Source organism: Apaloderma vittatum, unplaced genomic scaffold (genome assembly GCF_000703405.1).
Source record: "Apaloderma vittatum isolate BGI_N311 unplaced genomic scaffold, ASM70340v1 scaffold19345, whole genome shotgun sequence".
NCBI lineage: Eukaryota > Metazoa > Chordata > Aves > Trogoniformes > Trogonidae > Apaloderma > Apaloderma vittatum.
This window is the reverse complement of record NW_009716749.1, coordinates 1-12967: the sequence shown is the minus strand read 5'-3', so window position 1 is coordinate 12967 and position 12967 is coordinate 1. Positions and strand designations below refer to the sequence as shown.

The window sequence follows — 12967 nt, the reverse complement described above, 5'->3', positions numbered from 1 at the left end:
AAAAAAAAAATCAGACTGTGCTATTTCTTAATGTTCCGTGTATAGAATAAAATATACTCCATTTTACACTTTCCCCTTTTCCCTTCATGTAGTTGTAGTTCAGTGCTTACCTTATCCCTCACTTGAATTAACTTTAGGTTTCTTGTTGCTTGGAGTTGGCTTAAAGGACTTTATAATTCTGTGCAAAAGAATTTTGTCTTAAATTGACATTACAAAGTACTCTTGCACAACTAAATCCAAACATCTGGTTTTGAATCTGACCAAAAAAAAGCCTTCCAACACTTGGCTTTCTTTTCCTCCCAGCAGATTGAAACTGTGATAGCACTCGGATTATTTAGAGCCAGGGAATCAAGTTTCAGTGAATTGGAATACCAAATTTATTACTATTTACACTGTTCTCAGTATTTATAAATTCAAAAATCTAAACATTGCCAGGATTTTATATGAGTTATTATAGTCAAATTTAAAGGAGTAATTTGCCTTTAATAATGTTTGCAAATACCCTTAATGCCTTGATCACTGTGCCTTTCTTACATGGCGGGGAGGGGGCAGTAGGCAGGATTTATGTTTTGGAAATAAGAAACACTGTGAAATAGAGCATGACAGGAACAATGGGAAAAGGGCTGTAACCAAGAGATGTATTTAGGTTTGCTGAATATCTCTGTGTCTAAGCAGTAGTTTGAGCATTTGTAAATCGAAGCTGTAGGGACTTGTAAGAAGACCACGTGCTGGTGCCTGTAAGGGTGCATGTGTTGAAAGAATTTAAGCTGAGCTGACACTATACAGGTAAACAAAATGCCGACATTGGTAAGAACTGTCTATGATCCTATCAGGAATCAGCTGAATTTTGTAGAAGAAATTAGAGTAAGTTATTTTATATAAAATCTACTTCATTAGTAACATCCTTCATTGGACACATCCTTAGTATTTTAACCTGAAAGAGAGGAAGGGGTCAACCACAATTACATCACATCACATCACTGCTAAATATTTTTCTCCCCATCCATTGATTTTTCAGTTCTTAGAGATTGAATTGCTACAGATTTGGTGGGGAAAAAAAGTACATCTTTGTATTTTTCTCCATTTAGCTTTCTCTCTCTGTTTACCTATACATAAATAATATTTACAATGAATGCTATCTTAAAAATTTTTGATACCGTACTGTGAGAACTTTTAAACATTAACAGATTGTATTTGGAGATCACTTTGACTTCTCTGTATTTGTCTGAATTATATTAAATTGTGGCCTATTAGATGAACTTTAGTATTTTTAAAGAGTATTCAAAAATATTTTTGCAAATTTACCATTCAGTAGTGCAACCTGAAATAACTGCCTTTATATCAAGTTTAACCAAGTTAGATGCAGTGTCTGTATTGTCAATGATTAGCCTAAAGGCAAATTACCTTTTTGCATGTACAATTTTTAAAACTCTATGTAATAAAGAGTCCTTTGAGCACAACTCTTGACTTCTAGCAGAGTGGAAATTGCATATAAAATGCATGGCCTCTCAATTTTTTTTCTTTGTTTAAACCTTCCCTTATTTGGACTTACTTGCTAAAGGCATCTCAGTGTCTCACTGCCTAGGAGCTGATCTTAGTGAAGGCTGTTTTTCTCCCCATTCTTTCATGCAGGTCAGCACACAGAATATGAAGATGGGTGGGCTGCCTCGTACAACACCACCCACCCAGAAGCCACCGAGTCCACCAATGTCAGGAAAAGGAACTATTGGGTAAGTGCAGTTACCGAACACTTAAATAGCTTTTGTGAACTTCACTTTTGTGAAGAGAAAAAAAGGAAGATTCTTTTTCTGTTGGTTTTCTTTGTATGTTAACCATTGGTTTTGTTTTTACCATTGACAAAGGTCAAGAGGTATTGTATCCACATCCTCTTATACTAATCGTATCCCATATATCAGTTAGCACGTTTCTGCCAGACAACAGTGGGCCTCATCAGTCTTTCCCAACAGGAACCTTTTTATCGTTGCAGAACATTTGCAACTACATGCTTTAGAGTAAAAAGTCATTAACTGTGTGACTTTGACAGGTGGTGCTAAACAACTGGAAAATTAGTATGTGGCACTGTTCATTAATTATTTGTGCTGTGTGTGATAAATGTACTTCCCTGTTAAGTCTATGAACTTGACTTTGACCTTAAGGAAGATGTGTTATAACTGAGATGAATTCTGTTTGTTGGTATGTGATTATGAATATATGTTTTTAAACAAGATAAAGATTACTTCTAAAACAAGAATGGAAAGTGCAACACAGAGTTTGTTAATAGGAAGATTGAAGTACATGAAAAACATCCTTACTTGTTTTTTCTCGTCCTACGAAGTAGAAACTGCAAACTTACAGAAAAACTTTATTTTCCTTTTTTTGGGCTCTCATTACTGGTTAGTATGTAGCTGTCTTTTAAAGAATGAAAAATCACTGGTCTTGTCTGTATTATCTTAATTTGCTTCTGAAACATGCTTGTCCTCGTGTAGGCGTCACTCTCCTTATCGTACGTTGGAGCCAGTACGTCCTCCGGTGGTACCAAATGACTACGTGCCTAGCCCAACACGCAATATGGCTCCCTCACAACAGAGCCCTGTTAGAACAGCTTCTGTGAATCAGAGGAATCGCACATACAGGTATTCAGTATAATCCTGTACAAAGTATGGTTAGTATTGTATAAGCATATGTACAAAAAATGCTCTTATAAATATCAAATCCAGCTGCACCTGTACAGTGAAGCTTGCTAATTCATCATACGGACTGGGAGCATCATTTGGCATGCCAAGAATGCACTCTAATAAAACTAGAACAGTGAATCACGCTAAGAGGGTTCACTTCATCCCCTAGTCACCTTGATTTTAGTGCTATCACTTAAGTTACGGTACTTAATGAATTGCTAAAACTGTGAAGTCTTTCCAGTATGCTTATAGTTCACATTTTTGTTTGAAGTCTTTGATGTTTATAGACTGCATAGCTGAAAAAGAGCATTGCATTTTGAGGATACTGATAACCTCAAAATAATAACAGAATAAAGCTGAACTTCAACATAATAACAGAATATAGCTGAACTGTATTGTTAAAGGTGGTGCGAAAGGCTGGCCTTTTCTCTAGGATAATAAGAGTTTCGTGGTGCGACTAGTCTAAATACTTCCCTTGAAATTTTTACTTTTTAAACATCATAAATAATTAAGGGTGGCTAAACAGATGGGCTTAAAATATAAGGAAATCTGAGCTTTACTGGCCAAAATTTCCATATTTCAGTAGTCTCATATGAAAGCATATCAATCAGAGTAAACAGTCTATGCATTTTATAAGTTGTAGGAGAAGGGGCTGTATTTTCTTAGTAGGAGTTTAACAATCCTGGAAAGAAGCGGTTTGGAGCAAGGTTCCGGAAGTGTTTCTTTTTTGGATAAGTTCAAAAATACTAAGTGAAAAACCTGTTGTGTCGTAGTCAACACAAAGAGTTTTAGGAAAACTAAGCTTTATATAGGTTTGTATTATCCTTGTATCTTTTCTCGTGTTCCCTGCTACTTGTCTGAATTAGTAAAGGTGCTGTATGAGGGGTCTTATGTTTCTGCATGCAGAGTAGCACATCCATGCCCTGTGATATTTTGGTTTCTTACAGCAGCAGTGGGAGTAGTGGAGGAAGCCACCCAAGTAGTCGGAGCAGCAGTCGAGAGAACAGTGGAAGCGGAAGTGTGGGTGTTCCTATTGCTGTTCCCACGCCATCTCCTCCCAGTGTCTACCCAGGTAAATGGACACTTGCTGGCCCCCTTTCTGACTCAGCATTAACCTTCAGCATTTGCAAGTCTCCTAAACCCCAAGGGAAGTCCAGAAACATGCAAGCCTTGAAAATTGCTTGCTGTTGATAATATGAGTTTGGATCAAGTAGTGTCTTTTCTGGGAGTGTCTGATGTGCTCTAATGCTTCTTTTATGTATTAATTTATTTATCAGAATCTTTTGCCTGACTGCCTGCATGGGACTGGGTGTGGTACAGCACCCTTTTCTGTGGGCTGGGGGAGAATTTCCCCTTGTCCTTTTAAGTAAATAAAAGTTTTTTCATTGCTTATTCATGCAGATACACAGAAGCACATTTTTAGAAAATCAGATGAAATGAGAGGCAGGCACAGAGCGAATCTTTAGTGTACTAATCCAAGCCTGACTTGTCAAAAAAAGACACTTGTTCAATGTAATCGCCTCAGTCCTTCCAGAAATAGGAAGTGATATTAGTACTCCTTTTTCATTTGCTCAGTCCTTTCAGTGGAGTGTATAGTTGGCTTGTAGTTTGACCTGAATTACATGATGCTTCAGAACTAAAGAACTGGAAAGTTTTGGCTTTCCTCCTCTCTGCATTTGCTAATCTGTACAAAAGCTAAAGGCAGTGGTGCTACAATTTGAAGCATAAATAACAAGGTGTAAAGACATCTTTCAAAAGTAATAGCTTTCAGTGGAAAGTTCTGGGTTGCTCCCTTCACACCTGAAAAGAAGTGGATGTGCTTGACTCTCATTTACTGTGTACATAGGAATGAGCCTTTCTTTAACAGTTCCATTTTTCTCTCATCTCCTCATGCATTCTAAAATACTATGCATCTAATAAGTAGCTAACACTGAGTAGTCGAAGGCTTTCTCTAATCCTTGCTAACATATCTCCTTATTAACTCCACCTCTTCCTCCTCTCTTCACTCAGCCCCTGCTGGCTCGGCTGGCACTTCTCCCCTCCCTCCTACCTCTGCTCCTGCCCCCACTCCTCCTGCTCCTGCCCCTTCCTCTGCTGCCCCAGACACTGCTGCTGCTGGAGCTCAGCCCCTTGCTGATGGCTTCACCTCTCCAACCCCTCCTGCTGTTTCTTCCACACCCTCTACAGGTGAGTGTCTGCTGCAGCTGCTGGGCAGGTGAACCCAGATATGGTCACGATCCAAGGCTTTTCAAAGTTACTTCAGAAGCAGTGATAAGCAATGATTTTTCTAAATTATTTTTTAAAAATGTAACTAGAAGATATCTGCTAATACACAACTATAAGGTAATGGTTATAGTAGACAATTCAAGGTGTGCTAGTTCTATAAGCAACAGTAATTTTGTACTTTTATATTTTTTACATTTATATGATTATTTATAGCATTATTTTATTGCAGTTTGGTTACTGAGAATCTCATAGAATAATTATGTTTGGGGGAACCAGCACTGTTAGTTCTGGATCTGATTATTCTTTCTGAGGTGTAAAATGTTTTCTTGTTTAGAAGATGAATTGTCATATGGGGCCTCAATTAGTTTTCCATTTCTGATGCACTGTCAGTATCCCAGTTCCTTCATTCCAATCACCACCAATTTCTACCAGTGCATTAAGTAACAGGGAGACAGACACACTGGAAAAATACATTAGGAAAAATGTGAAAAAGCCTATCTACTAGATGGATTGCTTCTTAATGTTCTTCTTCCTCATTTGTAAAAAGTGCATTTTTTGGAATGTGTGTGTCTGTACAAAGCAGGAGAATCGTGAATCTTTAGTTCATACACTTGCTTTTAGAAGCAAGTAGCAGAGCAAGCAGCTTGTGTTTTATTTACTGACCTAGTGTGAAGTTTTGCAAAGCAATCAAAACATAGTGGAGAGCAATGTAGGCTTTAAAAACTTGCATATTTGTTCTGTTTCCCTGTTTACTTTCCTACATGCTTGTCTCCTCAACCACAGTGACCATCTCTTCTTCCCTTCTTGCAAACTCAGAAAACTACCTCTAGCACACATTGTGGAGGCAGAATAGTTAGGAGGGGTAATAACTCGTGTGGGTATAGAAAATCCAGTTTACTGTTATAAACAGTATATAAACCAGAGAACTTGATGTGAGCACAGAAGCTTAATGGTCTTGCTTTATTTATTGCATGCTTAGATTAGGATCAATTACTTTGATATAGGAAATGATTTAAATAGAGAGCAGTTTTTTAAGGAGTTTTTTCATTTGACAGCTCCCTGAAAGAGGATGTTTGAGTATGGTTTCATTTATTCCATTCTTCAAGCAGTTTCTAATGTTTTCTTCTCCCAGAGTGATCCTCTGCAAATTTCCTGAACAGCACTAAGGTAGTTAGTATTGTGGTTTTCAGTCGTAGAAGGTAACAGCTTTGAATCTTGGAAATTGCATACAGTTAGTTTGTATGTGTATGTTGCTTAATTGCTGGACTGTGAAGTGTTATTATACATTATATAAAATGGATAATTGGGAATTACTTTCTTTTGTTTTGAAGCTTTGTAACTTAGACACCTTTATATTTTTCTCCTGGCTTTTGTGAGCAGTATTGAGTACAGACAGTTGAGAGAGTTGCTTCTTGTGTTGCTATTGAGACAGCCAGCCCCCTGCCACTCTGGCCACTGAGCTGGCTGTCTGCTCCTAGGGTGCAGACTGCCTTAAAAAAACCCAAAAACCTTCCCAAGCCTTTGAATCTTGAATGCAGGTATAAAAAATGCAGCTTTTTTTCTTTTCTTGCTAATACATTTCTGTTTCTAACTTAGGTCACCCAGTTCAGTTCTACAGCATGAACAGGCCTGCATCTCGACACACCCCCCCAACAATAGGAGGATCTTTGCCATATCGTCGTCCTCCTTCGATCACATCCCAGACGAGCCTTCAGAACCAGATGAACGGAGGACCGTTTTATAACCAGAACCCAGGTAAGAAAGGTTTTCTGCTCTGTTGAATTCAACATAGCAGTGAATGGAGCAGCCTTCGCATCTCTGAAATCTCGTGTTCTGTCTCCATTGCAGATCTTGCAGTTAGTCTCGGGCAACTTCCAGTACGTTGCTGATAGCCATGCCAAAGCTGCAGTCCAATTACAGAGAGTTCAGCTTCCATTGTAGCAAGCAGGTTAAAGCCGTGTTATCAGATAAATTACTTTTGATCTCACAATCCATATTAGACAAATCCTTTACTATGCTGTATGTCATGTATCTGCTTTGGTGTGGGACAAGTATTGGATTTTGCACCAGACCACTGATTCTTCATTAATCACTCTTTATCTTGTATGCTTTTTCCTCATGATTAAGAACAGTTCAAGAAATTGCACTTGTTATACAAGGTAAGCATTAGACACCTTAGAGACATCAGTGGTGTTCGGTATGGCATGCAAGGGAGGTGTGATATCTCCTAAGTCCACAGGTGATGATATTTTAATGGACAACCTGCCTTAAAAAGCAGGATGAGGCAATAACAAGGAATGGCGTGTCCTGTGCATCAGGCCAGACCTAGTAGCTTTTTATCTAAGAAGTCCTTTTCCCTCCCATATGCTTCTGATGCAACATGAAAGTTTTGTTACCAGAGTAGAAGAGACCTTCTTTTTTGACAAAGGTAAAGAGCGATGCAGAGGACAATATTGAAGGTTAGGAAATGCCCAATTACCAGCAAGATTGAATGTTGACTTGAGATCATTACAGCGCATTTGTGTTTTATGGGTTTTTGTGGTGTTTTTTTAAAATTGAGCATTGAACTTGGAATTGGGTCAAATGCTGCAATCTGCATTTAAGGGATTTGATCAAGTTAAAATATTATTGCTGGTGATCTACCCTGCGAAGAAATGCATGTGCTGAACTTAAGAAGGAAATGGGTGGTCCTACTGGCAACAGGGGCTGGAGGAGGTTGTATGACTAAATTGCAACTCAGTTGCCTGAGATATATGGTATTTGTTAAGCACATTATGCACATCCTGAAGGTTGAAGGGAAATGGGCGAGAAGGAAAGGTAGCAATAAAAGAAACCTTTCAGGATTATCTTTGCAGTAAAGAGGAGTTTCAGAATGTCCAGAAAGTTTCTGACAGCTGCTGTGCATTTCTGTTTCAGCAAAGAGATAATTCAGTTGCAAGCTACCATCGCATTGTTAATAGGTAATCATAGAAGATGCCAAATAGACTTTTAAGTTTCATAACCACAATTCAGTCTGTGTACCCAAAGAGAAGGTAATGATTATGGTGATTAGTCACTTGAGCTGTAAATCACAAAGTACTTCAATTATACTGACATACTTGATACAACATAAATAAGCAGTTGTAGTAAGAGACTTTTTTTATATACCTAGCAGAATGCAGAATTTATTAGCTTTGCAGTTACACTAACCTAAGTTTTTTTAGCCTGTACCTTGAGAGGATGCTCAAGCATCCATAATTGATGAAGACCTTAAGAACAGAGAGGCTGTTGTGTGTGTAAGGAACAGAGTTAGTAGTGACAGGACAGGGGCCACAATTGCTTCTCAGCCTTCCTGAAGAGGGGAAGAAAATGCAAACTTAAGAGGTGAAAAAGAGACCTTGGAACAGGCAGAAGAGCATGCCAACTATGGCTTGCTCTTCTGTGCAGGCTGTTTGACAGTAAAACAGAACTGTGTTTTCCACTTCTGATTCTTAGAATGTTGGCATAGTCACTTTTGTTCATTTACTTCACAGGAGGATACTTGCTTTGCCCTGTTCTTTTGAATGGCACTTCTCAGATAATACAATTTCTCTACTTCCTCATGAGACCTTTTTAACAACTGAAAAGAAAATATTAAGAAATGCTGACACTAAATGATCTCAACATGTATCTGTCCCAGTGCCACTCTTCTCAGCCATGCCACCTAACGTGTTACAGCTTTGCAGTCTTAAATAGCAGTATGTAAGCGGTATAGAGCTTGGCACAGACTAACAACCCTGGAGGAGGAGCTGGGCATGTATTGAGTAGGTGGTCTGCACTACTCACAGTTTGTACAGCTGAATTCTTACCAGGCTGAAGCAAACTAGTGGAAGGTGCTTTTGAGCATTTCTCAGTTAATCTACAGCAACTGTGTAGGTGGATGTTTAATCCACCAGTGGTCTGTATGCAAGGAAGCTGGGAGGTAACTTCTAAACTGGTGTCTATCTCATCTTTTAAGACAGCAGAGGTACAGTAAAGTTCTTCTGATGTGCTTTATGAACAAAGTCATTATTAATAAAATATTTATTGTATTGCCTCCTAAAGGTCAAAACTAGCTTAGAGTCATTATATATCATACAGATAGATAGGCCCTGCCCTGTGCGTGGGCCAAAGCACAAGCCAGATGGTTAAGATAAACAAGGAATGATGTCAGCTAGTATTAGCATCACCCAGACTAAGTGAAGGGGTATTTGTTGTATTTGCTTGGAGTGCTTGTCTAGAGTGATTTATTTTTCTACATGGAAAGCCTTGTTACTTCTTTCAAAGAAATACGTGTAGCACACAAACAAAGTACACTGAAGGGACCTAGGAAACTGAAGCTAGTCTCATATGATGCATATGAATTGTATGAATTCATGTGACATTGAATAGAGGAAACATTTCAAAACTGAATATTTTTATAGCATATATAATTTAGAAGGCAGGGACTTCATAGTTGCACAAGAATGCTGAATTCATGAATAGTGCTGCATTTCAGTAGGACTTCAAATTCAAGAACCTTTTTCCTGTACTGAAAAAATGCAAGACCAAATCTTTTTCCATCTACTGTGGTTATGCTTGAAGGAATAAATACTCTCAGAGGTCACATCATTCAAGTCAAAGATGATGTAATTAGGAATGTAGTTCAGTTTTTCTCAGGAAATATCAATGGATGTGGTCAGATAGTGGAGTTTGCATTATGTAGAGGTACAAGGATATTTTTGCAGCAAAAAGGATGATTGCTCTGTTGGTTTTGTTGTTTGATGCATGTAGTTGTGAAAGAAATACAAATGTGAGTGACAGAAGAAATTCAAAATGCTTCAGATAATAGTTACTGAAATAGGCAAACAGAAGAAATTTTGAGACATAAATTTTAAATGCCCTGGAATTCTTTTCATTTGCTATGATGATGTGAATTAATTCTGAAAAATACTATGTCATAATTGGCAGTTTTCTTACCAGCTCTTGAATTATTCTGAAATTTATTTAGTTCTGTTCTGCAAGATAAATAAATGTATTGATACATAGTGTGTAGACTTTTCCCCTCCCATTGTTTTGGATGTGGCTAAATATTTTTGTATGCCACTACTAACAAGAAAATTACTTAGTTGTGTATTCAGAAAAATAATCTTGTAACTTGCTTAAGCAATATTACTGCTCTACTCTTGCAATATTATACTAAAACTAGATAAAACTAGTTAACTGTTTTTTTAACTTAACTGAAACGTTCATTCCTGGCTTAAACCACACTTCAGTGTTGCAACTTTTACAACCAACTCAAGAGTATCTTGTTTAGATGTGAATTCACATGTATTCTACAAAGACACCTCTTCTGGTACCAGTAAAAGGGGTATCTGTAGCTCGGTGCAGTGGTCTGTGAAATCAGGTGGGAAGGAAGTGAGGCAGCACATCTGGAGTAGGCCTTGTTCAGCAGCAGCACAGTGCTCTCTGTTCTGTCAATAAGATCAAAAGTCCTGTGTCTTCCAAGTACGCTCCATTCTCAAAGGCATCTTTTCCCATTTTGCCTAAAATAACTGCCTCACTTGATAGGGGTTTTTTTGCCTGTGTTTTTGAGAAAACTGCTTATATCCATTTTCATTACTAAGGATTCATGGATGCTGTTATGGAAGTCACTTCATAAATTTGATCAGGAAGGTGGAGGATTATATAGAGAGAAACCTTTTGGTATGTTTGTTAGGTCTGTTCATAAAATGCGGTATCGCTGTAGTAATAAGCTTCAGTTCAGGGGAATCTCATAAATCAGAACAATACTTCAGCATGGATTCTTAATCATCTGGAAGAGAGCTGCATTGGAAATTTTAAAAATAGAGACATCTCCTTGAAGCAAGGATTAGGAATGTGCTTGAACCACCTGAGCCATTTTTCATGGAATATCAGCCTTTTTATCTCAGCTTCTTGGCAGACTGCTACACTGTCTGAGTGGTGATGATGTCTACTTTCCTGTTTGCTGCTTTGTTGTGTTTCTAACTGAATGCCTCTCTCTTTTTAATTTCTGTGGCAGCATCTCTTGCACCTCCTCCCCCCTCCATCCTACAGGTAACTCCACAGTTACCGCTAATGGGATTTGTGGCCAGAGTTCAAGAAAATAGTAAGTTTGCTGCTTCCTTGTGCTATGATTTATTACCAGATGTGGCTTTTGTTTTGAGTGGTTGAAAGATTTGTCTATATATAGCTGTAATTCTGCCTTCTCTACTGCCTCTGCAAGTTTGTCTGAAACTGTGAAGAGAAGGAAAAGGAAATAATTTTGTTGGAGGAACTTGGACTGTGTTGTCTCTATTGTGTTTCCATAAGCTCTGTTAGTCCCAGTGGAACTAATTGGGATAGGGAGTATTAGTTCAGCTTGCTCCCGTGGTTCTAGAGGCATTTTCATGGCTATTCTGTTGCTTATTTTCAGTTTCAGATACTCCTCCCCCGCCACCGCCTGTGGATGAGCCAGTGTTTGATGAGTCTCCACCTCCACCCCCACCTCCAGAAGATTATGAGGAAGAGGAAGCAGCTGTGGTGGAGTACAGTGATCCGTATGCTGAGGAGGACCCTCCGTGGGCACCAAGGACCTACTTAGAAAAGGGTAGGTTAAGAGCTAGTAGAGATGGTAGGGTCATGTTTGTAACAATGTTTTGTATAAGCTTCTTCCACCCTCTTTGGTTCCTAGCCAGCATTTGGCATTGTGGTAGAGGTGCTCCTCCAAATGGCAATTTGAAGAACAAAAGCGAAGTTTCTCTTTTGAGTTTGGTGCTTTCTCCACAAAGGGAAGATAATGATTAGCCAGCTAATTACATATTTTTTAAATCCTCTGTAATCTATTTAAGACTCACCTTTCAGGAGTCTGCTTGATCCTAGTCATCAAACTTATATAAGGTCAGAGATGAATGAACTAGTGCTGCAACTGCACTTGTATTTTAAACCTAGGAGTGCATCTGAGGAAGTGCTGCACAGCGTGTGGTTGGTGCTCTGGAAGCTGCAGTGTTGCATCCGTGTGGGGCCGTGCTGAGCTAGAAAGAACTAGTTCTGTTAGGACTGACTAACTGAGGCATTGCTGCCTGGCTGCATCTGGTAGTCTTCCAGTTCTGAACTAGTTCTGTGGACACATGCTAGAGTAGAACTACATACAGTAAACTGAGTAAATGGCTTAGGGGCACTTGAATATGAAAAAAATCCGCTTCCTGGTGTTCTCCTGTGAAACAGGGTCATGTATGTCTTAGGAAGGGTGATATAAAATCTGTTGTTGCAAAGCAATCAGGCGTCTCAGCTGAGTGTTAGACACATTCAGCCTAATATCAGGGAGAAAAAAAAATCAAGAATGCCATGAAGATAAACTCAGTGCAGGGCTTGAGAGCAGGAAAAACCAAAAGCAGAGGCACTTTCTGCCAACTTCATCCCAGAGAAGATATTACTATTCCTGAAGGAGATGGAGGAGTATGTGGCAGTTTTTTTGTTACTCCCCTATCCTGTCTACCTGGTGTATTTAGTGCAAGAAGCACCCAGGCGTTGCTGACAAACAGACCATATGTCAGACTTAAGTTGCTGACTTGCAGGGTGTTTGCATGACTCGCTTTATCTATTGACCTTTCCACACCCCTAACTGACAACATCACTATTCTGTTGATGCACACAGGCTCTTTGATTACGAGTTGCTTCGCTTATTCTTGTCAGGGAAGCTTATTTCTATGAGGGAGAATGGGAAAGAAAGGGTTCTTGTATACAAAATACTCTCTTGCTGCGCATTTTGGAGGGTATTCCTGATTATTGGTATTAGTTACTTGGCTTCACAAAATCAAGCTTTGTAGTGGGATAGGGTTCCTGATGTTACATGTCTTTGTTTGGGGGAGGATGTAAAATTTCTTCGGGTTGGGACCAGTACAGGCCCTTTCAGCAAATACTGAATGTGCTATGTTATTTAATCGTAGAATCATAGAATGTCTTAGGTTGGAAGGGACCTTAGAGATCATCTAATCTAACCTCCCTCCTAGTGAGGGAGTTCTGTAAACGCACAATATCTTCTCAATTTCATTGTGGTATTATCACAGAATCACAGAATGTTAGGGACT

At 38.9% G+C, this 12967-nt stretch overlaps 1 protein-coding gene across 1 annotated transcript in view; it reads left to right on the top strand.

The window, feature by feature from the left end:
• The window catches only part of ABI2 (abl-interactor 2), a gene marked incomplete at its 3' end in the record, with an annotated part of 30888 nt that extends 19401 nt beyond the window's left edge, over nucleotides 1-11487 (top strand). The window contains exons 4-10 of the mRNA XM_009869663.1: nucleotides 1633-1730; nucleotides 2487-2633; nucleotides 3623-3747; nucleotides 4686-4862; nucleotides 6498-6656; nucleotides 10921-11007; nucleotides 11314-11487. Coding sequence (XP_009867965.1) covers nucleotides 1633-1730; nucleotides 2487-2633; nucleotides 3623-3747; nucleotides 4686-4862; nucleotides 6498-6656; nucleotides 10921-11007; nucleotides 11314-11487 — 967 coding nt within the window. The remainder of the gene's footprint in view (nucleotides 1-1632; nucleotides 1731-2486; nucleotides 2634-3622; nucleotides 3748-4685; nucleotides 4863-6497; nucleotides 6657-10920; nucleotides 11008-11313) is intronic.
• Nucleotides 11488-12967: the final 1480 nt, after the last annotated feature.